We start from the raw sequence: 27659 nt of genomic DNA on the forward strand, positions 1-27659 counted from the left end.
GTACAGTTAGACATTGAATAACTGCCATCAATTGTATATTGTTCAGACTTTTGTGAAACAGTAAGTCTGTGCTTGTAACCTGCCAAAACCGATATCCTGACTGATCAATGAATGACAGGGCTGGTTGGTTCAGATGTAGCTTTGTATTAATTCACTTCAGTGTGTGGTCAGACAGTCGGGAATGAATCCTCTACCATTTACATCCTTCATCTCAGTATATGTACTCAACACATATGAAACACCGAAGCAGACATAGTTTCACCTGTTTAAGTTCTTGTTACCACCAATATCTAACCAGCCAATCACATGGCAGCAATTAGTCATGTAGACATGGTGAAGATGACTTGCTGAAGTTCAAACTGAGCATCGATCGTTAGATGGAGAAGATCACTGCATCACTACCGATCCCCCTGAAGATACCTGAACGCCTCCACTTGGAGGAGGACCTCATTCCCAATCTGAAGAGGATGATCCACCCTTTTCCGGCTGAAGACTATGTTTGGATTTGGTGCTGATTCTTATTCCAGCAGCTTCACACTCGGCTGCTAATTGTTTTAGTTAGAGTTGGAGATAATAGCCTGATGAAGTTAACAGAGCCAAATAATCTGCAAAAAGCAAAGACCCAGTCCTGAGGCTACCGAACCGGAGCCCCTCAACACCTTGGCTGATCCTAGAAACTCTATCCATAAAAGCTATGAACAGACTCAAGGACAAAGGGCAACCTTGGCAGAGTCCAAACCTCACTGAAAACAAATCTGACTTACTGCCGGAAATGTGAACCAATCTCTGGTACAGGTTGCACAGGGACCTGACAGCTTGTAAAAGGGGGTCCGATACTCCATACTGCCAGAGCATCACCCACAGGAGACCCCGGGTGACATGGTCAAATGTGCCTCCTCTTTAAATGTTCAAGCATGGCAGACGTACTTCCGTAGTACGCAAGGTCCTCTTTACAAATCTCACATGTATTTAATGTATTTTGTAAATTTAATGTGAAGTTATTTCAGACTTTTGACATCCTCTGCTGCCATTTTGTTCCCTGGTCCGCCACCATATTTTTCACCTGGCGGACTTTATTGCTCATGTGTAACTCTCAGTCGAGATAGGGAAGAAGACAATGTCTCACTCTGTAGGTTTTTTTTTTCTTTTGCTGACAATAGTTGACAGTTAAATTCTATTCTTATTGTCGACCATTGTCGACAACGTCAACAATTTCTAATAGATCTTTAAGAAGTATACCACAGCTCTTCTGTTTGCAGCAGAGTCCTGTGTCTGTGTCACCACTGCTGGGTAAAGTGAAGGGAGTTTACCCTAAATCTAGGGGCAGCTAGGAGGAATTACCTCTGCCTCCTGCCCTTGGTTTTGAGATGGAAGCAGGAAAGTTTAACAGCTGTTATCTCCCTGCATTCTCTCATAGTATGATGCTCCATAAATGTGGAAAGTTCTTTGTAATATTATAATTAAAGAATCAACAGTTTCAAAACAGAAATCATAAAGTGCATAAAGTGGTAACCCACGACCCATCCTTAGAAAAACTAAAACTTTGGTGGGTGCTCCTTTTATACCCAACTGTGACACCCTCACCTGCAACCAATTAACCTTCAATGTGCTTTACAGAACAAAAACTATCAAGAAGAATTAAAACAGAACAAAAAATTAAAAAAAAGGAACATTCATAAAAACAATCTTCAGTAGCACTGAAACATGAACAATAATGTGAGCAAAAGTAAAAATAATTTAACTCTTCAGTTTCATTTACATGTAAACATGAAGCTCTTTCAGTCTGCAGCTTTTCATTGGGATGGTATGAAAGTGATCCTCCAGCATGAGGCTTATGTCCTTTACAGCCTCATTACGTAAAAAAATTCCAAGAGACAGATTTTATTGGTTAAATATCTGGTTGTGGGGGAAATTAAACCATTTCCAAAGCCTTTTCTGTCTCACAGAATTTAGTTCCAGGTACTTACCTCTGAACATTTGTTTTTTCACCCTGTTGATTGACTAAAATATCGAAAAGCATATTAAAAATCAGACAGAATGTGACTACATGACCACATGCACCAGTTCGTTTTTAAAACTTTTCTGGTAATTTGGTATGTTTACGCTGTGAAATGTTACAAATGTAAAGACCAAATTGTGAGTCCTTGATGTTTCCTTTTCTTTTGGCCTGAAAAAACAAGGTAACAGAGCCAACAAGCGTTTAATAAACACATATGTTGGCCTGATGTTGATAAAACTTACAGAAAATCATCTGAATTTGATGAGTGTGGGATGAGGCCACAGACATGTGGAGTTGTGTGTGACTGCTGCCATCTGGTGGAACACAGGTGTGGTACAAAGTTTTATTTCACTAAATATAACAAGTCTTATTGTGAACAGTACATGACATGAGTAGTTGAAGGAAAGAAGAGGGATTGCTCGTGTTTCAGAGTCAAATCTAACTTGGCAGAAGATGATGCTTCAACACAGCCAATAAAAAAAGAGAAAAAATCTACAGGTTGTTCAACTGTTACGTAACAGAAACGAGGCTTCTGCTGCAGGAGCAGCAAACATGTGTAACATCACAACCTGAGAGAAGGAATCAGGAAGGACCATCACTGCACGGCACATGTTGCACAAAGGCTGCACGATGACAGAGACGTTCTATTGCTACAGAATAAAACGGGAACAACCAGCCTGGAAGTTCGACAAGATCCACGATCCAGCTCTTCATCTACCCAGCAGTTTAGTAAGAACCTAAACACACACATGCTGCCATTAAATACGCTGTGTCCTTTGATATTTGTAGTGTTTTACATAATAAATATGCAGACTGTTACACCACGGAGGAGTGATACTACAGCATTTTACACGTCATCACTACAACATGACTGATGGTGAAACTCTTGCTCACTGTTAACTGCTTTAGTGCAAATTCTGTTCCTGCAGTTAATCAACCAAACATTTAACTCTTCCTATGGATAAATGATAATAAATAATATACAGATATTGCAGTCATGTTATTAGATTAAATAAAAACCTTTTGTGGAGTTCATGCCATCTACAAAAGCTTAGTAGTTCAATCATAAAGATGGATGCAAACATGAAATACATATATAATAAAACAGGTCTCCCATATATATTTTTTGTCTAAATAGTAGACATGATAGCTACAACATGGTTAACTTCTCCACGTATGCACTACAACGTACAATGCAGAAGAGTTGCACATCAACAGTTGAACTTAGAGACAGAGCCAGCTCCTCCCTAATGCAGGTGGCAGTAATGTCCAGCAGGGGGCAGTGTTACCTGCTGCATCACACAAGCTAGCTAGACTCCCATCAATCTCACTGTTTTCAATGCATCCTAAATATTGCACTACAGTCTGATTCAGGAGGGCTGTGCAGACAGGAGGAAGTGGAATCGCCGATCAGCATCCATCGTCTGGTGTCACTCAAATCAATCTACAAATACTCTTCTTCTTTGACATACAGGATCTCATGGGCTGAGCTGGGAACCTGAAATGAAGAAGACAGGCAGTCAAAAGCTGGACATATTTCCCTGTGGAGGCTGGAGTCAATATGATATTTAACTAATGGAAACACATACATAGTCCCTGTCAACTAATCACATATAAGTAATTCAACCATGGGATGAACTAAGTTTCTCTCCTCTTACACAGAAAGATGCTGTCTGAGGTTTCCATAGATACAACACAGTGCTAATGTCTTGTGTCACTCTCCATTTCTTCATTTATTGCAAAAAATCAAGAAATAAGTGAAGAGTTGCATTAAAAAAACCTGTGAAACATAGATGGACATACAGTGTGTAAAGCATAAATTAGAATCTGTACACCTTTAATAGTTGGATTTTGGCTGTTCAGTGTTTTCTGCCCAGATAACTTTTACTTCATTGGCAGGGTGTTTGAGTTTGGTATCAAACACTTCCCAGAAGGCCTTGCTTTGTGGATCATATGTAGTGATGAGATGAGGAAAAGGAACCAGGTTACTGCCCCCTACTGGTCAGAAACAACAGGGACCCCAGTGGATGTCAAGGATCTGGATAATTTTTATGAAAAAGGTTAAAAAATGGCATCACGCTTGGTGCAGGATGTGCTTCTTTTCAGTAGCTGCGTTTAGATGGAGCTCTTCTGATCTGGTTGAACATCCAATCAGAATAAAAATATATCCTATGAACACCTCAGCATGAAACATGAATAAATTTTCAGTCCGATAGAGAGGGGTGGTTCGAACTTCTGATGGTTTCTGTGGTGGATGTTGTTTGTCTGCATGCTTGAACCATGCGGGGGCTCGGTGACTTTCAGGTAAGACCTGAGAAATGGCGGCAGTAAAGCAGAAGTGGACTGTGGCGGATAGAGCTAAGGACTGTTGAGCATCCAAAGGCTTGAAAGGAGTTATGAGACTGCAGACTGATGTAAAGTTTAGAGAGTTGATATAAGATCTCACAAGATGAACAATACTCCAGGACATGATGTAATGTTTAACTGGACAGTCTCCTCGATCATAATATTGATCACACTCCCTGTGTTTGGATACTGAATCCTTCCATCAGGTTTAATTCCGATCGGGATCCACGGAGCAGCTGGCAGTGAGGTGAAGCCTTCAGATAAATATTTTCTGCCTGATTCTTACTGGTTTTGACAGCAGAAGGCATGTCTTGCTTTTATATTTGGCAGAAACATTGCAGCATCTGTTTTTACAAATGCAGCTGCAGCACCGAGCAGATGCTTTTTTTAGAAAATGCTGGAAGAGAATTCAGTTTTAACCCTTTAGGATTCTGAGCCTATTTTGGCCATCAAATACTTCTGATTTAGACTTTATATACAAGATAAAAATGACTTCCCTCTCCCCAAACACTTCTTCCAGCTCTTCCAGGGGCATCCTAAAGCGTTTCCAGGACAGCTGAGAGACATAGTCCCCCCTAGGTCTTCCCCGGAGGATCCTCCTGATGGCACATGCTCAGAAAACCTCACCGTGGAGACGTCCAGAATATTGCCCGTCTTATAAACAGCGCATTGAAAAAAGATGTGGCACCAGCTTATCATTTCTGAAACAGTGAAAACCTGTACTGTATACTATCATACATATCATATCTTTGGTTTTCCATGGTCTATTAGCATCACGCAAAAACTGGGACAGAATTCTGCATCTGTGCTTCTAAATGAAGTTGACAGCAGCTCCAGCAGCTTAGTGAAAGTGACCAGATCATGCCAGTATGATCATGGACCCCTGAAGGTTAAACATCAGTCGGTTTACAGGTGACGTCCAGTTCCAGCTGCATCTGTGAAAACTGAAATTGTTTGCGTGTTTCACTGAAGCAGCATGAAATCCCTTAGATATTGTTGGGGTGCATTTGTGTGTTACAGAATTATCCAGATACATGGGACAGGATTCAGGGATGATAGTCTGATCCAGATCCGAACAGAGATACTCATTTTCCTTTCTAAATTAAAACAAGCTGTTTCTATTAAAACTCAGTTCAGTTCTTTTACACAGTCCAACTTATTGTAGTCCAATTACAACTGCATTACAATAAATCCATCATATGATCCACATTAGTCCAACTTATAACAACTGTGTTCATATAAACAAATAAAAATAATTGCCTAGCTAAGGAAACTAAAGGGGATAGCATCAAATTTTCTCTTTCATCCAATCCTGCATTGTGAGCTGCACACTGCAGCTAACATGCTGTCCAAAGACATACATGTTAGACTAGGTGGTCACTCTAAAGCCCATTTATGCCCCCTTACATATGTATAAAGGGACGTCTGTTTCAAATGTAGTTATATGTCCTCATACTTCCATGCGTCTTTTATGTAGCCATGGTTGTTCAGTCAATTCCTCAGGCAGTGTTAAATTCAGAGATCACTCCTGCGATCCAACATCAGTTCCAGACACCGGTGGACCAGTGTTTGCTTTTTTGATCCACATCAGAGGTCATTCGCGCATTCACACCTCACCAAACGAACCGGACTTTCCAAGCAAATAAAGCCAAAGTAAATCCACACACTAGCTTTTATTACAGTGGGTACCAGTCTCATTTCATGCTCAGCCACTGTGTTTGTTATGTTCACGCCACAGACAGTCCGGGCTGCACTTCCCCAATTTCTAGTTCTGCATTTTGAGACAAACGCATGAAACCTAAACAGTGAAGCAGCAACATGCCTGGATATCGTTTCTGATTACAGCACGTCTTCATCTGCAGTGTTAATAAATCCGTTAAAGCACTTGCAAAATCATACTTTCTTTATTAATTTAGACATATTGCCACTTGACTTGTAGTTCAGTGTATTAAATTGCATTTGTTTGTTTTGTATTTTCTATAACCTAATTTGATATTGTTTTGAACAAAAACAATGGAAATGTTGCAATTTAAAATAAAATGTTACCTAAAGTTCACTGTTGCTCTGTAACTGCTTTTGTATAAATTGCTCTTGACTAAATTAAATGATTGCTAAATGAATGATTTAAATTAATTAGCCTGACTGAGTTTCACATGTCCTCATAACATTATTACCTTTACTTTCTAAAATTCACATTTAAACTGTAGGTCATCTTATGCCCTGCCAAGCACAATGGCAAAAAGCTGTTTGCCGGTAGTGTGTATGCATCAGATCCACTGCACCTCCGCTGCCCAGAAAAAAGTTCAGGCTCAGGATTTGTTTTTACTTTAAGCCCTGCTTACGTATGTAAATAGGTATGTGTGATTCAAATGTCATTTGACGCCTCCCTCATACTTCCAGGCATCTTTTACATTGCCATGGTTGTTAAGTCAATTTATCCACACAATCACATAGTCTTTGTTCAAAAGCTACAGTTGTTGTCCTCGTTGTTGTCATCTTCTTTTTCTTCCTGTTGCTCTTCTTCTTCTATGGTTTGTTCCTTTCGCTGGTTGTATGTCAGCTATCCTGCTCAACACTGCCCCTGTAGTTTCTGGTGGTATTGCTCCATTTGCAACGTCAAGCAACGGATCTGCAAGGCCTCTAAAAATGGACTAAATTACACGCGTAAACAATGCAGAAAAGTATCCATTCATCTGTGTTCATTATCTTTTTTTAATTTATTTATTTAATTAATTATTTTATTTATTTATTTATTTTTTTTAAATGTGTTTAATGTGTTCTCTACGTCAAGCATAAATGGCCATTTACAGTAAGGCCATTTACCTGGTTGACTCCACCCACAACTAGGAGGCGGTCTCTGATGACGATAGAAGAGGCGGAGCATCTCGGGGAGTTCATTGGAGCCAACCTCTCCCACTTCTTCCTCTCAGGATGAAAGGCTTCGACTGTGTCCAGAGCTGAAGGCTCATGACCTAAAAACACACACACACACACACACATTCAATCTAGCCCTTGAACATGCTGTTTACGTACTTAATGTTCAGTTTCACACAAAATCATGAAATAAACTACAATCAAACAAAAATCAGAAGTTCATTCAAAGTATGGGGGTAGAGGCGTCACAATTACCTAATTTTACAAATGATTGCAATATTAAACACCAAGATTAATTATATCCTTCAATATTGTAACTTTCCATAAATCATGTCTGAACCATATTGGCGGATCAGCGCAGCTTTCCAGAATGTTTCCACATTTAGGCATTGCTAGAATATCTGTGTAATGTGTGGGCTGAAATTTCTTTAGCATTTGTTTGAGTATGTTGTGCCAGATATCCACTCATGATACCTTCCATCTGAATTCCCTCCACCATTTGAATGATATACCACGTTTTCAGAAGATATTTCTTCCCACACATGCAATGGTTTACATTAATTTAATTTTCCTATCTCTCTCTTATCTGAATAGCATTATTCAGATTAATACAGAAAAATATATTTATTATATTTAAATATAAAAACATGTGAATTTCTTGTTCCATTTTTTGTTTGTATGTCTAACAATAGTTTCTCAAAAGAATGGACAATTCTGGCCCTGAAGGAACATAAAGAGTCTGTATTTAGTTGCTTAAATTATTCCTGTAACTGTGCAAAAGGTTATGCTCTCAGTTTTAATATATTTTTTGGACATTTCTCAAATGGATAAACTGAATTTAGCTCACAGAGCTGAAATTTATCATTTAGCTGAACCTGTTTTCAGTTGGCGGTGATAAATGATTCTTTAGGGCTTTTGTTGGATTTCGTCTGCAGCAAAAGTTTGTGGACTTTAGGATGAGGCAGAGAGGGAACACGCCCCCCTTTCCATCAACGGGACTGTGGTGGCGAGAGTCAACTGCTTCAGGTTCCATGCTGGGTGTTGTGTTTTCCGGTTGTTGCCATGGTTCTTCTTCTACATTTTTGTTAGTTCACGTTTGGTCATGCGAGATTTCTGGCTTGTAGGACTAGATTGTAGATCAGCTGCGGGACAACATCGTAATGTGCTTGTTGTTCTGTGATGAGATTATTGGAGCCACCACACACAGTACGATTAAAACTGTTACATGCCTGATTTTTTCTCTTCACGTGTGAGGTCTAAACCAGATAAAAAATCTGTGTACCAGGCCTTAAATGGCTGCTTTAAATGCTAACTGTAAAACGGCTGCTTAGAGATGCTAACATCGGCTAACTGTAGAACGACTACTTACAGACGCTAACATCGGCTAACTGTAAAACCACTACTTACAGACGCTAACATTGGCTAACTGTAAAATGGCTGCTTACAGAAGCTAACATCGGCTAACTGTAAAACGACTACTTACAGATGCTAACATTGGCTAACTGTAAAATGGCTGCTTACAGAAGCTAACATCGGCTAACTGTAAAACGACTACTTACAGACGCTAACATTGGCTAACTGTAAAATGGCTGCTTACAGATGCTAACATCGGCTAACTGTAAAATGACTACTTACAGACGCCAACATCGGCTAACTGTAAAACGACTACTTACAGACGCTAACATTGGCTAACTGTAAAATGGCTCCTTACAGATGCTAACATCGGCTAACTGTAAAATGACTACTTATAGACGTTAACATCGGCTAATTGTAAAACGGCTGCTTACAGATGCTAAGCTTGAATTTTTAAACTTGATCATGTTTTAATATGTTTTTTTTTTTTATCTAATGGTCTTTCTTTTTTCCTTTGTTTTTTATTTTTAAAATTATGCAACGATCTCTCCTCCTCATAGCTTGCTCTTCCTTCTCCTTCTTAATAGTATAACAGCTGGAAAATCCCATTGCAAGATGTTAGGATTGGGACTGTCTGACCTCAACTTTCTAAGACTGCAGGTGGTGTTCTGCGGATTTAAAGCAGCTATAACAATGATTTTTCCCATGCTGTATTATGTAATACATAAAGAAAACTGTTAGATGGACACAATAATTAGATGAAAAGCTTGGCTCCTTTTTTATTTTATTTAATTTAAGGGAGACACTAATTCTATGTTTGAAGCTTAGTTAAATTAAGATAAAAACAAACAAAGAGTTTTGTTTCCAGCTTGTCTCCCTTACCAAGTCCACCTGCGACCACCATCCGGCCACGCAGGAAGGCAGCAGCAAAGTCAGCTCTCTTTGTTTTCATAGCCACCGTGTCCTCTGACTTCAGCCAGGTGCCTGAGGAAGAACAAGGATAACAAAAGACAGCTGGAGTGAGTGAACGGGGGTGCTTGTGTGTGCACAAGGTTATAAAGTAGCTGAGGTGAATTCTAGAGGCACTGCAGTCCACTTTCAGCCAGACAGGATGCTGCTGAGTTTTCAGTGTGCCCTGCACAAACAGGTCACCCAAGAGGCAGCTGTACACACACCTGTGCACATATACACATGCACACACATGCAACTGGAAAGGACATGAAAAGGTTATAACAAATGTAAACCACAGAAAGGAGGAGGGTTGGAGAGATCGACACTCCATTCAAATATCCGAATTAATTAAAAATGAAATGAAAAATATTTATTTAATCTATCAATTTTCTACACCCAGTAGTGGGGAAGCTGGAGCCAGCTAAATAAGGTGGACATTCTGCTGCCAGCATGTAGCAGTCAGTGTGAAAAGTAGCTTCGGTCCTTCATTCCAGCAGAGCGGGATGCAGACTGGAGGCTGGAGGTCTAGAAGTGATGCTACGCTAAAGAAACACACAAGAGGTGGATTTTTATTTTTACACAATGCTTTTTTATTGTTGTTCTAATTACAGTCCAGACAGTCTTTATTTCCCGCGTATCCTTGTCCACCTGGTTAACAGCGGTGATGGTGTCCCTCTGCACCTGCAGGACTTCCTCTGAGGACACGGCTGCTGCGGTGCTGGGTGGAGTCTCTGGCCTCACCCTCTCCAACCACAGCTGTAGCACCGCCCACCCAGCTGGAACACCCAGTAACTAGAAAGAAATATTATTTAACACTGAATAAACTGCTACCAATCTCAGATGTATCTGTACATATTTATTTTATAAATTTAAACAAATGACTAAATTTCCGGCATCAGTACTGTCATTTAGAAGACGTTCTTCTCCAAAGCGATTCATAACTGCAGTATTTAAACTTCGACCTCCCGCATGGCAGACGGATGCTCTAACGACTGAGATATCCAGCCGTATGTTCCTCTGGCGTATCTTCCCTTCTGACACTGTGATGACAGCATCTGCCACCTGCTGCCATTCTTCTGTTTTTCTGACACCAGTAATGCCCACGCCGTGCCCACCAATTAAACATTTTTACGTTTTCAATGTGGTCCATCAGGATCTCTGTCTCACAAAAATTCACTTCTTCCCTCTTTTTCCCTCCCGAGCCATTACGCAAATGATATGATAAATATTTATTACAGGTGTTCACCTGTAGGCCACAAGGGCGGGGAAAGGCGCAGAAACAGCCGTAGGACATGTGCACGCTTTTATAAAACAAAGTTTTTGTGCACGGTATTTCCATTTTTCCCTATCTACGCCACCTGTAGTCTGCTTTGCTACTCACAGTTTGATAAATGAGGCCCCAGATCTCAGTCCAGTAGAGCAGCTTTGGGATGTGGTGGAACAGGAGATTCTCATCATGGATGCAGCCGACAAACCTGCAGCAACTGTGTGATGCTGTCATGTCAATATGGAGAAAACCTCTGAGGAAGGTTTCACCACCTGCTTCAATCTAACACCAAGAATGAAGGCTGTTCTGGAGGAAAAAGGGGGTCCAATCATGTAACAGATTGCCTGTAACATATAACAGATAAGTCTCACTTATGGGAATTGAACACAGCTGCAGCGATGAGTGCTGGCTAACTCTGTTCAATATGAAAATAGCTGCTGGAGGTTTTAATCCTGAAATACTGGAAACCCCATTAATGACTAAAGCCACAGGTGTGAAATACTTGTAGATTTTTATTTAATCTCCTTTAATTACCCGACACTTAACAGCATCAGTGGAACTGTTGGAGGTGGTTGTAGCAGGAGTGGCGGCTAAATGACTCCAGCTGGTGTTTCCTTTTCAGAAAAAAACTTTTGTTTTTACTTCTGGTCTTTGTTCATCGGAAGGAGGAAATATAAGTTCATTAGGAAGGGAAGGAGTGAGAGGGGGGGATTAAGAGGAATAAAACTGGAGTAAAGGGTGGAGGCCTTTATCTTTATCTTTGTGAGTATCTTCACTTGTTTTTCATCCCACCTTCTTTGCCTTGTTCTCATTGTTCCCTCACTCCTCCCTCGCTTGCATTTCACATTTTTTTCTTTTTATTTCTTTTTCTTAATAAAAAATTAGAGACAACATGATCAGGAGAAGCAGAAGCCGAGAGAACGAAAGGGATATAGGAAGCCAGATGGGGAGTCCTCCTCTGAGTGATGATGAAGAGGAGTGCTTTCCTTTCCAGCCTGGTTAAGTTGCACTGAGGAGTGATCACAGCTGGCCGTCCTCTCTTCTCAGGGGAAAAGTCTCTTCTCTTTGTGTATTTCACGGCTGTGTGCCATCAATCTGTGCAGTTCAATGAATTCCTGCAGCTACTCTGTGATTAAGCGAGAACGAGGCTACACCACAGAAACTGAAAACTGGGCTGCACCAGAAACTAGAATTAGTTTCATCTTTAGTCTTCCAGTGAACTTTTCTAACTGGGACTTTGTGTATGTCTATTTTTACATAGAATTTTACAAAATCAACTTTTATAAGGCACATTTCAGAGAGTCTCCATTTTACCCTAGTCCAAGAAAGAGAAATGAATTCAGATTTTTAATGAAAACAAGCTCAAAGTCTTCAACAGTGACCCAACTATAAGTCTGAAAAGCTTAAAAACTGTGTTTTACTTGTTTGTGGACTGTTACACTGTTTTTCTGTTCAGGGTCTAAAATCCCCAGTCCATGACTCGGGGATCGTTTACATAAAGCAGCAAACACAACCCCACCTCTCACACTAGACCGAGGCTACAGATGAGCGGCTAGCTAGCGAGCCGCCCTTCCTTCATCATGGAAATCTGTCTCATCTGGCTGTAAGATGTCACAGAACTAAGACTGAATTGTGGAATTGTGGAGTGAAGCTGAAATGTGGCCCCTCTGCAGAACTGGCAACACACCAGATTGTCCAGAGAATCAGATTTATGCACATTGGAGTGAAGAATCCCGTTAAAGAACCAGTTTCAGGCAGTAATGTAGTCAGTGGATCAGTATTTTCAGAGCCATGATGACAAAGAGCTCGGGTTCTCATGCCTTTTGATTCAAGTTGTAAGTTTTCTCGGAAAGTCTGCGTTGTTTGGGGAGGTGTGAGTGTGCAAACAAACTGATTCGGTTAAAAAAGGCAGACTCTGGTCCACCTACAAATGCAAATTTTGGTCAGCTTCAAGTAAACCAGATACAGGAAGAGAACTACAAAACAAAGAGGATTATGGGTTTAACTCCCCTTCCCCACTATCCTTCAGTTTTTTCTTAACCCAGTTTTAGTAGTTTCAGCATCTCCTTCGATGTTTTCTCTCTTTGATGCCAATAATCTGACCCTTCTAAAACAGATCAACATGTCTTCTGACATGGTTGTTTAAGAAACGAGAAGCTGCTCACTTCATCGGTTAGGTTAAACACCTTGCTGGAGCTGATACACCATCTTCTGCGCAGGAATTATCCAATGGGAGGCTTTTACCTGTTTACTAAGTTAAATCCAGATGGGGACCTTTGAAAAGTCTATTTTCACATCGCAGCACATTCCTCGTATACAGTATTTGCTGGTCACTTTTCTAGAAAACTATGACATCATCTGAGTCCTACTCTGCACTAAATGGAGAAACGACTACATGTCACTTAGTCTTCGATGTCATGTCTGACTCTGTTTTGCTTTGGAGGTATTATAAAAGTCCTCACGTCAAGATTCAGCATGTTCTTTTACTCTGAGAGGAGAGGACAGAAGAGAATGAAGACACAGAGAAAATACTCAGGCCGAAACAATAGAACGAAGGGGGATGAGGCGACTGCAGACTGGGCTTTGTGTTCTGTGAGGCAGTCATTTCATCCACAGCTTTTCTCTGTAATTGTCCCTCCTGATTAAATCTAGAGAAGGATGGTGATTAGTTCTTTGTGTTCGATGAATTGCTTGTGTCACACGTGGAATCTCACATGCAGCTGACAGCACAGATGATCCTCTTAGACAAAATCAATCGCACTTTGTTTCTTTTCGGTTCTTTCATCATAATAGGCTCAAGAAGACCGACAACGATGTTAAAAGTATAATAAGAATCAAATATGTCGCGTGGTAATCTGTTATTTAACTGACGTTATGCTGCAGTGGTGGAAGGTATTACCCCGACTGTCAGGCCCGCAGCTACAGAGTTGACCATGTCCACATGGATGCAAGTTTACATGTAGCCACTAAATTTATTATGTTTTGGATGTTTTGTCCACATGGAAAACTGCTGTTTGGAGCCTGAAAATGAAAAATCTTTAAATCAGGTCCCAAAGTGAATAAATCTGAAAAGGTCACAGATTTGTTTCCATGGTTACAATTCAAACGCTTCTTTCCTGAGCCAGTGGCACCATTGATCTATCTCTCCATTAACCTGCATGTCCAAACCCCGCCTGTATGAGTGTCTGGACGTGGTCCATGTCTTTTTGGAGTATTTTAATGGCAGCATCACAGCGCCACTTACAGGCCTGGCATATGTACTACACTGTTCTTAGTGGGGATTTTAGGTGGACACATTTCCTGAAATGATTCTGTCTCCATTAAAATTGGTTTTATCTCCATGCGGATGTATCCTAAAGCACGTTACATTCTTCAGAAGTGTAAAACTTTATTTGCAGACACAGGTCCATACAACACAAGCCAACAACATACACACAACATACAGAATAAATAGTATAAAAAGGAGAAATACCAAAAAATAAACCAATTAAAATAAAATAAAAATAATATAAATATTTTGTTCTTCTCAAGGTGGAGAGAATGAGAAAAAAAATCACTTTTAGACCAGTTATTTGTTGTGCATATATTAGTTCGCCGCCTTGACCAGCTGTTCCTTAAAACTATCCGTTCAACCTCGTTGAATCTTTTCCATCAGAGGAAAAACAGGAATTAACATTTTTCCGCTGCATGCTTTTCCGCATTAATTACACAAATTTACAACCAATCACATGATAGTTCTGCAAATACTTCGAAACCACAAAGAGAAAAAAAATGACACCATCTTTTCTTGCTGCCTCGGGAACAAGAACAAAGTTCTCTGTTCATGGGGAGTACATAACGTCCGTAATTCTGCTGGGGGGTCAGATAACAATATGAGACCAGATAATGTCACCATCATTGCACATGAACGCATCTGGATCATTGACTGTGACTAATTAACAAGCATCTTTCTGCAGCCTTGCCTCCGGCCTGGAGACGGGAACAAGGAGATGGCTTTACAGAACTCATACCTCCCAAAGTTGTTCACTTTGTTCCTTCAGGCTTCACCTGCCAGGAAACTGAACATGTGGATTTACTTCCAGGTGGAAATATCAATTTATCTCCCACCCTGAGTGATGAGGGTTTAAACATCCAGCCACACTTCCTGAGCTCCAGCATCTTTCCCATCATCTCAGAAAACTTACTGTAGTGGAAATGAACAAACACAGCTTGGCTTTTATTTGTCCAAGTTTGGAGATTTCTGTCTGAGCTCATAAACTGTTGAGCTACTACAGGAAGAAAATCAGACAATATTTCCGCAGTAATTTGACCAAACTGACCCCATGCACAATTCTGAAAAGCAAAAACATTTCCTTCCCTGACAATTTCCCTTAAACAACTCAGATCTTTGGGTTTTTTGTGTACTTGTCGCACCAAGCCAACAGCACAAGCTAACAGGCGTGTGTCTTAATGCTGCTGATACGGACTGGCAGAGTAATATAATAGCACTGTGTGACAGCAGATTGCATGACTGTGTGTGTGTGTAGAGCGATATCACTGCAGGTGGATAATAAAGCAATCTGTTTCTGGATCTTGTAATTTGAAACGCCCCTCACCCGGCCCCCCAAACCTCAGCAGCCCATCTCCCATCTCATCTCAAACAAAATTAGATCGGAGAAGCGAGCTATGGTTATCCTAACCTTTTGTGTGTGTTTGTGTGCATGTGCAATAACGCTAGTGTTACGTTAGCGTGTTTTGGAGGGCGTCCTCTTCTTTTGCCCTTCTTCATCTGTCTCACACAAGCACACACAGACTCACACACATGCCAAACTCTCCCCCCATTATCATATATTAACGTTATCGCCCCCATGTTCTGCCTTATTTGGCTTCCAGTCGACCGATCCCAAAGTGTGACCGCAAACCCAGCTGTCTAGAATGACTTATTGATTTTTGTGTTCCCATTTCTCCTTTCGTTCCCTTCTCAATTTGTTCACCTGTTACTCTGGGGTGTCTTTGCCAGGTAGAGGGATTAGTCATCTGTCTGCATTTTAGGACACAGAGTGTGCACAGCAATACAAGAAGAATGAGCAAGTTTTAGTAGTAAAGCCTCCCTCTGCAGGTTAATGCTCATGGATACTTTATATGACACTGAGATACCTGTTTTCATGAGGAAGCCTGAGAGTAAGAAATAGAAATACAGTGAAGTTTTTGACTTTTGGATTGCAGAATTGGATTTACAAGTTTTCTAGAAAACACGCTACTAGATGGCTGAAGCCTCCGAGCACCATCACTTCTACCACCACCAGTGTGTCGGGAGCGGTAGTGTGTAGCTCTGTGGGGTAAACTGTGATTTTACTCTTTAAATGATCTACGGCAGTTTTCCAGGCATTTCTATCCCGTCCAGGAGGTTTACAATCCAGCCACTAAATGTAGTTTTATTCAGAGACTCTATCTGGTAAATCCACAATGATCCATGATAACAGCATTATTTATCACATTTCATCATAAAAACATCACCATCACTACTATGTTGCTAAGAGACCTCTATTTAGACCTGGACATGATGATGAAGTCACTTCCCGTCAGACTTTCCACCAATCAGAGAGCTTAGATTGACGGTAACGTCCAATCAGGAGCAGCCAAAGATCAACCAGTGAGCAGAAAGTTCTATGTGTGTGTGAAAAGAAGAAAAGTAATGCTCCTCTATGGCTGGAATAAAGCCAAGAAGACGTTTCTGATGCACGGTGGAGTTGGTTTAGTGAGGATAGCAGGTAAATAGTAGCAGGAATAACTGGAAATGAGGAAAAAGTGGAAACATGGAAATAGTTTCTGTTGTGTGTTTGTTTCAATAACAATATTTTTTCTCCTGAAAGCCAAGACTTGAGAGAACGATGAGATGAGAAAAGGCTTGGTCACTGTTGATCTGTGTGTTATTTCTACAAAGTTCTGTTAGTAATAAATTCTGCTTTCTTCTTCTAGTCGGCCTTTATGCTGCTATATCTATTCATACATTCATTTTACATCATTTTACCTCAGAATCTGACAGCTGAGAAACATCATGTCTGATGCTGACTGGGGTTAAAAATCATCAAAAAATATAAAACTTCTATATGTAGTTTAACATAAAAAAACAGGTGGACCAAAAATACCAAATAAATAAATAAAATAAATAATCTAAAACTAAACACAAATAAAAGTAAATTAATTAAAAGATAATTAAGCAAATAATATAAAAATAAGTCAGTATGGCAGGGCTTCAGACTAACGTTTGACACTGGTTTGAACATCACTTTTTAATTTGAGTGCCCCCCAGCTGCTCTCAGCAGCTCATTTGAATACAGTTTAATGGTCGTCTTTTGATCATTACACGCAGGCATTGTTGGTTATTTAAATGATTGTGAACAATAATGAGGTTTAGAAGAATGTTTGTCTTTATTTAAAGACAAATGTTAAATTAAAAAAAGAAAATCTATCTCCATGGAACTGGATGAAACGAAAACATTTCAGACATTGAAATATCTCATGAGTCTGTGCTGCTTTAGGCAAATTTCCCTCCTCCGGATTTGTATTTAATTTTTTTCTACTTGCGCCCCATTTCCACCAACAGGTGCAAGTGGGGGCGGGGCAAGGCAGGACGGGGTGGGGCAAGGTGGGATGCATTTTTTTTGCATTTCCACACGTGAAAACTGGGAAGCGCACCCTAGTAACCGACCTGATCTGTTCTACTCTGTTATTGGGAGTCTTTTGTTGGAATACCAATCTAACCAATCCGACCCATAAGGGTGGAGCTTGACACACTGCAATCTGTTGATTGGTTTAAAAAAAAGTCACTTCAGGTGCGACCTGCATAAATACAAAGCAGAAACGGCTCCTTGTTTAGAGCAACATATTTTCTGTTTCTTAGTTTAATCTCGTTAAAATAGCGTTACGAAGCACTGCAAGAAGAAAGAACACAAACTGCTGGACAACGCCATCCTCCTCCATTGTTTCTGACTCGTGTTTTGGTTCTACGTCAAGGAAGATGCTGCACTGCGATGGCGTCATGCTATTACGTAGCTAAGGCATCGGCTTTTCTTTGTCTCGGTCAGGAGACAGGCTGCTGACGGCTGAGATCTGAACGGCCAATGCCAAAGTCCAGGGAATTACAGTAGTCCAGGTAGCTCCATGTAATAAAAGCAACTTTTTAGGACAGTATTTTAACAGTGATCATGAAAAACAGGATTCTGGATCAGGGTGAGCCAATCCAATCCAGGGTAAAAGTAAGCTGGATTATGTGATTCTGAAAACTGGGATTCCCAAATCCAGATCCGGATTAAGTTTTCTGAACAACGGGCCCAAGATGATAAAACAAACTATTCTGTTTTAACACATCAGCACTGAAATGAGTGTAAGAGGAAACTTTCATAAAAAACATGCAAGCAGCACACTAAAGAATTTTGTTGGTGAATGAGGCCCAAAGTGTGCTGCATCCAGAGTTGTACGGCTGAATGAGAAACTAAAGATACGTAGTGTGTGTTTGTACCTTGGTTGGTATCAAAAATATTGACATTCTTGGTGAACTTGGAGCTCTGGTGTCCGCCACCCTGCCTTAGTCCGCCCAGCAGACACAGCCTCCCAGCAGAGTCCCATATCACACCTCCATAGGTGCGTTTGCAAGGCATGATGGGTAGTGAAGTCCAAGACCGTGTCTCTGTGTCATATACCTCAAAAGCCTTAACAGGTCGCTTACACTGTCGGCCACCTTCAAGGAAAATGTCACTTTTAAGTATTAAATCTAACAAAATAGAGAAATTCCTGTAATTACGACAACGTCTGTGTGTGTTGGTACCTGCGACGTAGAGCTTGTTGCCAAGTAGATGTGTGTTAGCATCATAGCGTGGAGTCGGCATGGGAGGAAGAAGCGCCCACACGTCCTTTCGGAGGTCATACTGCTGCAGGATGCTGCGAGGGAGGAGGTCAGCACTCATCCCCCCAACAGCCAGAGCCCGAGCATCTAAACACAGAGACAGATTCAACCAATGATGTCATTTCCTGTTAGCAGTCCAGCAGATGCAAACACCCTCCCGGCATGCTGATTAGTTAAGGTAAACAGATACATCCAAATATCTTCATTAGTGAATTATCTTCATTTATTTTTTGACTAGAATAGGGACAATACACATTAATGAAGACTGATGGTCAGATTTTAGTCATTAGCTAATCTCCATCTGAAAGAAGGTTGGTTTAATCATTTATAACAAAAGTCTTAAAAAAGCCAAACAAATATAAATAAAATTACATCATCTACATTTGATCCCCATTATTACAAATTTCCCATCAATAAAATAAGTAAATAAAACTCATTAAGTTTAAATTATACAGTTACATATTACACATTATTGCACACCTCATTAGACCCAAATAAAGTTAAATAAATCAATGAATAAATAGAAACCAATTCCTATTAATAAGTTAAAACCAGAGAAGAAATTCATTAAAAGCTGTTAACAAGCAGATCTGTGATCGACTCACCTGCAGCTTCCTGCTAATTACACAACTTTTGTTTGGGTCTGATCAAAAATAAAAAGAAATGAAAATACAGTTTTAATAAAGTGTTTGACTGTCAGAACTTATCAATCTACAGTATTTTCTTATTTGATCTTTTTATTTATGGTTTACGTTGGGACGACACACAAAGAAGGAAGGTCATCAAGCCGACGTGAACGCCGTCTCCTCCGTCACTGCAGCCTGCTGTCCACAAGCATCACGTTACACATCTCCATACAGCTCAATTTAAAGGCTTTTTATTGTTGTTGGTAATGAATAGAAAGTTTTATAGATTTGTTTTAAAATACATTTTTTTTTCTAAATAAATTAAGGTTGTGATGAATAATATTTTGTCAGTGTTCAGTAAAAATGTTATGTATTTACTTTTTCTATTTTTCTATTATTAAATATCTAAATGTAGTTTATGATTATTTTATTATTACTATTATTATATTTAATAAGTTTTTATTTATACATTTTCCTCCAGGGATTAATAAAGGATTTGTCATTCAATAATTTAGTTAAAGTAAAAATAAAGAGCAAATATAAACCCACCACTGCTTCACAGCCCCTCCTCTTGTGATAACGTCTGTTTCCCACAGTGTAAGTTAAATGTGGAATATTTCAGCCCAGCTTGATGCTATGGTGCATGCATTACAACAAAACAAACACAGATAAATCAAATAAAGAGAAAAAAGTTTTGTACAGTGATTCCTTTTAATGAGAGATTCCAGGTCATGAATAATGAGGGTGGACATTCAGATAAGATTCTACAGCTTTATGCTGAGACCACGCAGCGTCTTTATTTCCGAGGATATTGGGAATGGTGTGCTGCGAGTCCAGGGGTGCAGATAGTTCTGGCCGTGACTGTGGCTCGTGACAAGCCAAGAGACTGTGACAGACATGGGAGGACAGAGAGTTCAGCAGCAGAATAAAAATGGATCAGTCCACGTCTGGCACGCTGACACCTCCAGCACGAGAATGGAAGCGAGGGGGGCGGTCGAAGCACGACAAGATGCGGCTTTTACCAAACATGAAGCATTTTTATTACGTTTTATTTAACTTAAATAAGTCAAAACTGGAACCTCAACCTCTTTACAAAAAGTAAATTATGAAAAAGGGAAAAAGTGAGGAAAAAAAAACTATATTCATCTTATGGTAAAGATTAGCTCATCAAAGCTAATTATATAATATCCAGCACATGATGCTTCTGCTAATTTCAACACAAATGGCCGGATTTAGTCAACTGGCGACTGGCTACCCATTCAGACTGGCCATCTTTGTTTTCATTTGGCTCTATTGATCCGTTTGTCAGACTGTCTGTTTATTTTTCAGCTTCAGAGGCTGCGTTTGGGGATAAAACTGCAAAGAGCGGGCCAAGGATCGAAGGCAGGTCGGGGAGATGGAGAGAGCAGCAAGTCTACGTTTGGCCAATAAGTCTGCATGTTGCTGCATCCGTCTGTGCTCCAGCAGACTATGACAGATGCATCTCTGACGCTCGACTCATTTCAGGCCGAGGAGAAGCTCTCTCTTCACACTCACTGCAAAATGTGATAATTAACCGAAGCACAAAAGCCGCACAGCCTAACGTCTTTAGTTATTTAAAGATGGATCTTTACAGTGGTCATTGTTAGCATTGTTAGCATCCAAGCTACACCCAGGACATTTCTGAACATGACTTGTTTTTTTTTCTGTTGAATTTCTGTTGTCAGAAAAGGTACAAAGTTGATTATTCTAAATATACTCAAGTGATTCAATGTTGCACTCACAGGGTCTTAATGGGATGTTACTGAGGCTGGGCTGTTGGATGTGGCTCCATTAGAGATGCTGAACATGTTCAATGTAAGTTTAACAGGGTGCATGTGTCCAACCAGACTTCATTTCTTTATTTCTTCTAGAATTTATTTTTATAATAATGGTGGAGGAAATCAAAACCAGTAAATGAAATGACATGCAGTGGGAAAACAATGTCGAAAAGATCTAAACCACCTCTAATTCCTCTATGTGTTACCAGATAACCAGAAAAAAAGTGGAGGGATTTATTAAAACGTGCAAACATAAATATAAATTCAGTCTAAAAGGTAAGAACAGTTTGCTCAGTTCTGAAGTTTGAAAGTGAATATTTGGTCTTAGCAGTTTTCTTCATCCCAGCCTGAACCCTTAAGTTGTTATTTATACATATCTTTTAGTCTTCAGGAAGAGTTCTCCAGGCTTCGTGTGGGACTTTCCAAACTCTTCTTTGGAAGATATGTGAAAAAACAGAACAACAAAAAAAAAAAAAAAACACACACACAAAAAAAAAAAAAAACTTTGAAAGACCTTCAGAAAGCTGGAGAACTCTTGTTATCAGATGAGTTTGAGTTTGAGCGGCTCAGGACTTTTCCACAACTTCCTCCTTCATGAGGAACGTGTCACTGAGATATTCTGCAAAAGTCTGAAATGAGACATCTCGGTCCAGAAGAGTGCAGTCCTAGGGACAACCAACCCTCAAGCTCCCAGGGCTGTGGTATAGGACCCGAGCTTGGATGGATGAGAGACCACCCACGGAGGGCGAGGGGACAATTTTATTTTTTTATTTTATATATATATATATATGGACCATTCCCAGCTTTCGTCACTGATCACGTGACCCGCATGTTGGCAACGTTCATGGAGGACAAAAAGATAAAGAAAGCAGGCGTACTGCTACCGGCTCAGCAGCTACAGCTAGCTTTTCACTTAAAAAAACAAAAAAAAACACAACAAATCCTACATTCGTGTTGTGCTTTTGGATGCTCCAATCCACATCCCACTTATGGGATTGTGTTTTCCAGACTGCTGTTGACCCTGAACGACAGCTAAACGTGTTGCTGTCGACTGGAAACTTTCAGAGACTCTCAGCTGTGTAGCAGCACTTTGTGGGAAGTTTATAGAAAATTTAGTTTCATACACTTTCCAGGTCTATTTATGGTGGACTGTTCTAATTATGAATATATTTATTTATGAAAAATAAAGACAACGTGTTACTAAAATGCAGCAAACTGCAGGGGTTTAACGTTATTGCTCCCCGCGACCAGACACTTCATGTTAGCCTGTTGCTAACGGACATGTAATTGAGGCTAACTGCGTCTTCCCCTGGGTAAAAGACAAGCCGTCCCCAGCCTATGTCCAGTCCATCTTCCTGTTTGTCTGCACTCCTGAGAAAAGAAGCTAAAGGATGATCTGGAAAAGTTTGAAAGACGACAGCAAGTAGAAAAGAGAACAAATTACATTAAAGTTGTTAAAAATGGTCTCGTTCCTTCGTTTAATTCTTGAACAGATTCTGGTTCATCCAACCAGAAACACAGAAACGTTGTTCATGTGTAACCGGGAGGACGGTCAGTTAATAAGTTTATACGTAAGTTATGCTTTATGTGAAGCAGCAAATGAACCAAACATTCTCCAGTTTCTCCCAGTGGAAATGCGACCACGGTGAAACTGATTGGATGTTCCACTAATCCAGCCTCCGCCGCTGATCACCACGGTAACGGGTGGATGTTCCACTAATCCAGCCTCCACCGCGGATCACCACTGTAACGGGTGGATGTTCCACTAATCCAACGTCCACCGCGGATCACCACGGTAACGGGTGGATGTTCCACTAATCCAGCCTCCACCGTGGATCCCCACGGTAACGGGTGGATGTTCCACTAATCCAGCCTCCACCGCAGATCACCACGGTAACGGGTGGATGTTCCACTAATCCAACGTCCACCGCGGATCACCACGGTAACGGGTGGATGTTCCACTAATCCAGCCTCCACCGCAGATCACCACGGTAACGGGTGGATGTTCCACTAATCCAGCCACCACCGCGGATCACCACGGTGACAGGTGGATGTTCCACTAATCCAGCCTCCACCGCGGATCATCACGGTAACGGGTGGATGTTCCACTAATCCAGCCTCCACCGCAGATCACCACGGTAATGGGTGGATGTTCCACTAATCCAACGTCCACCGCGGATCACCACGGTGACGGGTGGATGTTCCACTAATCCAACCTACACCGCGGAGAACCACGGTGACGGGTGGATGTTCCACTAATCCAGCCTCCACCGCGGATCACCACGGTAACGGGTGGATGTTCCACTAATCCAGCCTCAACCGCAGATCACCATGGTAAAGGGCGGATGTTCCACTAATCCAGCCACCACCGCGGATCACCATGGTAACGGGTGATTGTTCCACTAATCCAGCCTCCACCGCTGATCACCACGGTAACGGTAGTCTTCAGTGTTAATGAAAAGCTGGACATCTATTTTCCTTTGTGGTCTCAATAAACCAAACTGTCTTTAAACAATGATGTTTCCTCCCAGTAATTATTAGTAACGTAAATATCTCATCCCCATTTTTCACATTGCGGTAACGTTACCTGTGTCTGCTGGTTTCTACTCAGCTTTGACATGAAGAGGAAACACCCATAAATGATTGGACTGCATCTTTAAAAGTGCCATGAGGTGACTTTGTTGTGAATGAATAAAGCTGTATAAATAAAGCTGAATTGTGCGACTGATCCCACACATTTACTATAAATCTTGAGGTGTTACGTGACAGCTTGGATGTCGTCTGTCTTTTTAGAAAAACGTAAGAATAAAGAAAAGCCTTCAAAGAGGACAGCAGGTGTGTCAAAATCTTCACTGCTGCTGCAGAATTCTAACAGAAATTCTGTTAAATGTTTCATTTATTCCTGTTTTGCCAGCATTTATAACCATACTGGTTTAAACCACCACCCTCAGGTCTGCCCACAGATGTTCCCATGCTTTAATCTGAGCTTTGGCTGAAGATCAGTTAACAACAGCAGTTCACAGAAGCTTTAAATCCATCTGACAGAGCAATGGGAGCATAAGAAGAACGGGATAAACCGCTGTGCACATGCAGGTGGGAAAAGCCCAAAGAGACTCGTCCAAGAAGACTTGAAGCTCCAACTGATGCCAAAGAGACTTTTAAGACCAAGAACACAAACGTGTTCTTCCTTTGCTTGTGCTCCAGTTCTCCACCGAGCGTCAAGAAAGTCAGATCAAGTTATTAATCTGGCTAAAAATCAAACGGTAAGGACCAACACAGTCATGTGAAAAACAAAGAAAGTCCTCTTTGAATTCTGTGTTTATGCATCAGGACTTGGTTTTAAAAATGCATCTAGTCCCAACCAGGTCTGGTTAATTCAACGTCTCATAAACAACAACACATAACACTGTCATTAGTTATCTAACAAAAGTCCAAACCAAGATGCTGAAACAGTGTGTGAGGGTCAGGAGCAGCCAGGAAGCAACTCCATCAGTCTGGGAATAATTATTGGCTATTTCCTTGACTGTTTTATATTTTATTTAATTAATGAATGCCTTAAACCTGTACTTCTCTTCAAGTCTTATGTCAGTGTGGTTTTGGTCAAAACCTTCTATTGCAGAGCATAACTGATAAACAGGAACTAGATAATGTCAGAAACCTGCAACGCATCCCGGATCTATGATGTGAGCAGGCTGGCCACCGATAACTGGCCAGAGACAATCGCTTGGGATGTCAGTCCGACCACTCAACAGTCATGGGTACTGTCGGGGACCCTGCGGCTCCAGCACTGCTTTACCGGTGATACGGAACACTGAATGAAACTCCTGAGTTTAAACGGATCCTCTTCTGTTTTCTGTTCTTGGGCTTCTAGTCAACGAATTGGGTTGAGAGAAGAATCACAAGGTCATTTCCAAACTATCTGGAGTCCATCAAAGCTTTTTCACACGGAGAAAACTTCAAGACAGCTGCTTGTCTTCCAGGAGAAACTGCAAAAAATCTGAGAGCTCCATCTCAGACTCTGCAGGCCTCAGGCAGCAGGCTAAGTGTTATCAAACAAAAACACAGCATATCAGCATCATTACGCCTCATTAAAACTGTTCAGCATGGAGGGACGGTCATCTGGACACATTGCAGTTACTGCAACAGGAAGGCGGAAAGAGAAAAGAACCATGACCCAGTCAAAGCCCAGACCCCAGCCTGGTTGAGATGCTGTGGTGGGACCTTCAGAGAGCTGAACCATCATACAGGAAATGATCCCTTCAAGTTCTTATTTCTAACTGTTGAATCATAGGGTGGACTTTGTACATTTCAGTTTTGTTTTTTTAATAAACCTTGGCAGTCATGAGCTGCCGTTTAATTGAGTTTGTTCTTACCTCATTTTAAAACCACATGAGGTTTTCTGTCCTGATACGTCCAAGGAATGAAAAGACATGACTGTACATTTCCTTCTGCTCTCGTCTAGGACTGATTTCAACTAGATGCATATTAACAAACAGAAAGTCCTTTTAGAGATATTACAGCAGATAGAAGGAGAAGAATCAGCTCCTAAAGTTTAATTGCAGTTCAGTTTGAATGAACTGCTGATAAAAGATGGCGGCTCTGTTCTTTCTGCATGTGTCTGTTTTTAGAGCATAGTAAAAGTGTAGTGTAGCTGAAATGCTTTGAGGAAACTCGGGACATTTTTTCTTATTTTAATCAAACTGAGGAGGTTTTCTTTAATGAGCTCTGACTAAATGATTGTTTTTCTGGAAGCTGATTGTAAGAGTCATTGTGAAGGAAGACACTAACAATCCATACCTTTCACAGTGATGGATACGCCCATCAGCGCTTCTCGCAGCGTGCTCCTCTTCCTCCACCGCCCTTCCTCTGTGTTGTACATCTCCACCACCTTAAGAGGGCTCTGGCCCTCTCCCACTCCTCCTACTACCAGGATCTGCTTTCCCAGCACTGCCACGGCAGCCCCAGCACGAGGGGTGGGCATCGGGGGTAAGCTCATCCACCTGTCCCCCTGCAGACAGGAATCAGCTGTCAATCATCTGGAAGCTCAAACAGGATCAAACTGTATGAACAAAAGCAGGATAGTTAGACGAACTGTTATTTACAGCTAGTATGCTGCTTTGTGCCAGTGATCTGAAATAAACTGCCATAACTTGACTTAATCTCTCGTGGATCCAGTACATTCTTCAACTTAAAACAGTTATACAAGATTTCAAAAGAAACGTGACACTCTGTAAAACGTCAAGAAAACTGAAAACAATGATTTCTAAATCTCATGAACACATATTTTATTCCCAGTAAAACAAAAATGACATTTCAGATGGTGAAACTGAGACATTTCACCACGTGATGGAAACATGAGCTGATAGTGAATCTGATGCGGAAACACATCTGGAAAAAGTTGGAACAAGGAGCAACAAAAGGCTGGAAAAGTAAAAACTGGAGGAGCATTTGACAACTAATCAGGTTAACTGGCAACAGGTCAGTAACATGACTGGGTTTAAAAGGAGCATTTCAGAGAGGCAGAGTCTCTCACATGGAAAGATGGACAGAGGTTCACCAATCCGAGACACAAATGAATCAAATGAAAATGACTTAAATAAAATGAATACTGTAAAAACAGGAAACTAATGTTGTGGCATGTTGGTGAACCTCATTTTATTGTAGAAACACAAGGATATAATACTCAAGTGTCATCAGGCTGACATTAAATAAAATGTGCTTTATTTACATGGCGGTGAAAAGCAGCACCCAGCAGCTCTAACGGAGGTAAATAAGAAGGACTGGACTACTGGTGGAAAATGTGGTGTTGAATTGGTCGAAATGCAGAGATTGAATATTTCCTCTGTCCAGCTTTCCATGTGAGAGACTCCGCCTCTCTGAAATGCTCCTTTTATACCCAGTCATGTTGCTGACCTGTTGCCAGTTAACCTGGTTATGGTTGTCCACTGCTCCTCCAGGTGTTTCTGGTTGGTACAAGTTACTTTTCCAGCCTTTTGTTGCTCCTGTTCCAGCTTTTTCAGACGTGTTGCTGCATCAGATTCACTATCAGCTCGTATTTCCATCACATTGTGAAATGTCTCAGTTTCACCATCTGATGTGTTGTTGATCTTCTACTGGGAATAAAATATGAGTTCATGAGATTTACAAATCAGTGCATTCTGGTTTTATTTACATTTCACGCAGCATTCCAGCTTCCTGCCTCATTCCTTCCTGCAGCACATTTGAATTAATGTAACGTTGGCTGCAACATGCAGGTTTCATTTGTTTTGTACCTCAGGGGAATAGAGATCCAGGGCCGGGCAAGGCCTCCCCGCAGCGTCACAGCCCCCCAGCATGTACATCTGCCCCCCCACCTCAGCTAGACTGTGGTAGACGCGGCCACTGGACAAGCGTGCCAGGCTCTGCCAGTGGAACTCGTTGGCACTCGGTACAGCCATGGCTTCATGAAGGGAGCAGGGAGAAGGATGGTTTTAGATGAACGTAGAGGGTCTGAAAAGATGGAGCTGGGAAAAGAGCTGGGGTGTTGGTCTGGACCCCTGGATGAGGTGGCTGTTCTGTG

At 41.0% G+C, this 27659-nt stretch overlaps 1 protein-coding gene across 1 annotated transcript; it reads right to left on the reverse strand.

Moving 5' to 3' along the window:
• Window positions 1-2328: 2328 nt before the first annotated feature.
• On the reverse strand, window positions 2329-27627 carry klhdc8a (kelch domain containing 8A). The gene is made up of 7 exons (XM_041981620.1): window positions 27373-27627; window positions 25898-26108; window positions 18598-18762; window positions 18292-18510; window positions 9455-9556; window positions 7169-7317; window positions 2329-3497 (listed from the first exon to the last, which is right to left on the reverse strand). Exons 1-7 carry the CDS (start codon window positions 27535-27537, stop codon window positions 3444-3446), a joined length of 1065 nt encoding a protein of 354 aa, XP_041837554.1. The 5' UTR covers window positions 27538-27627; the 3' UTR covers window positions 2329-3443.
• Between the last annotated feature and the right edge of the window lie 32 nt (window positions 27628-27659).

The sequence above is a fragment of the Melanotaenia boesemani genome, chromosome 3, assembly GCF_017639745.1.
Source record: "Melanotaenia boesemani isolate fMelBoe1 chromosome 3, fMelBoe1.pri, whole genome shotgun sequence".
NCBI lineage: Eukaryota > Metazoa > Chordata > Actinopteri > Atheriniformes > Melanotaeniidae > Melanotaenia > Melanotaenia boesemani.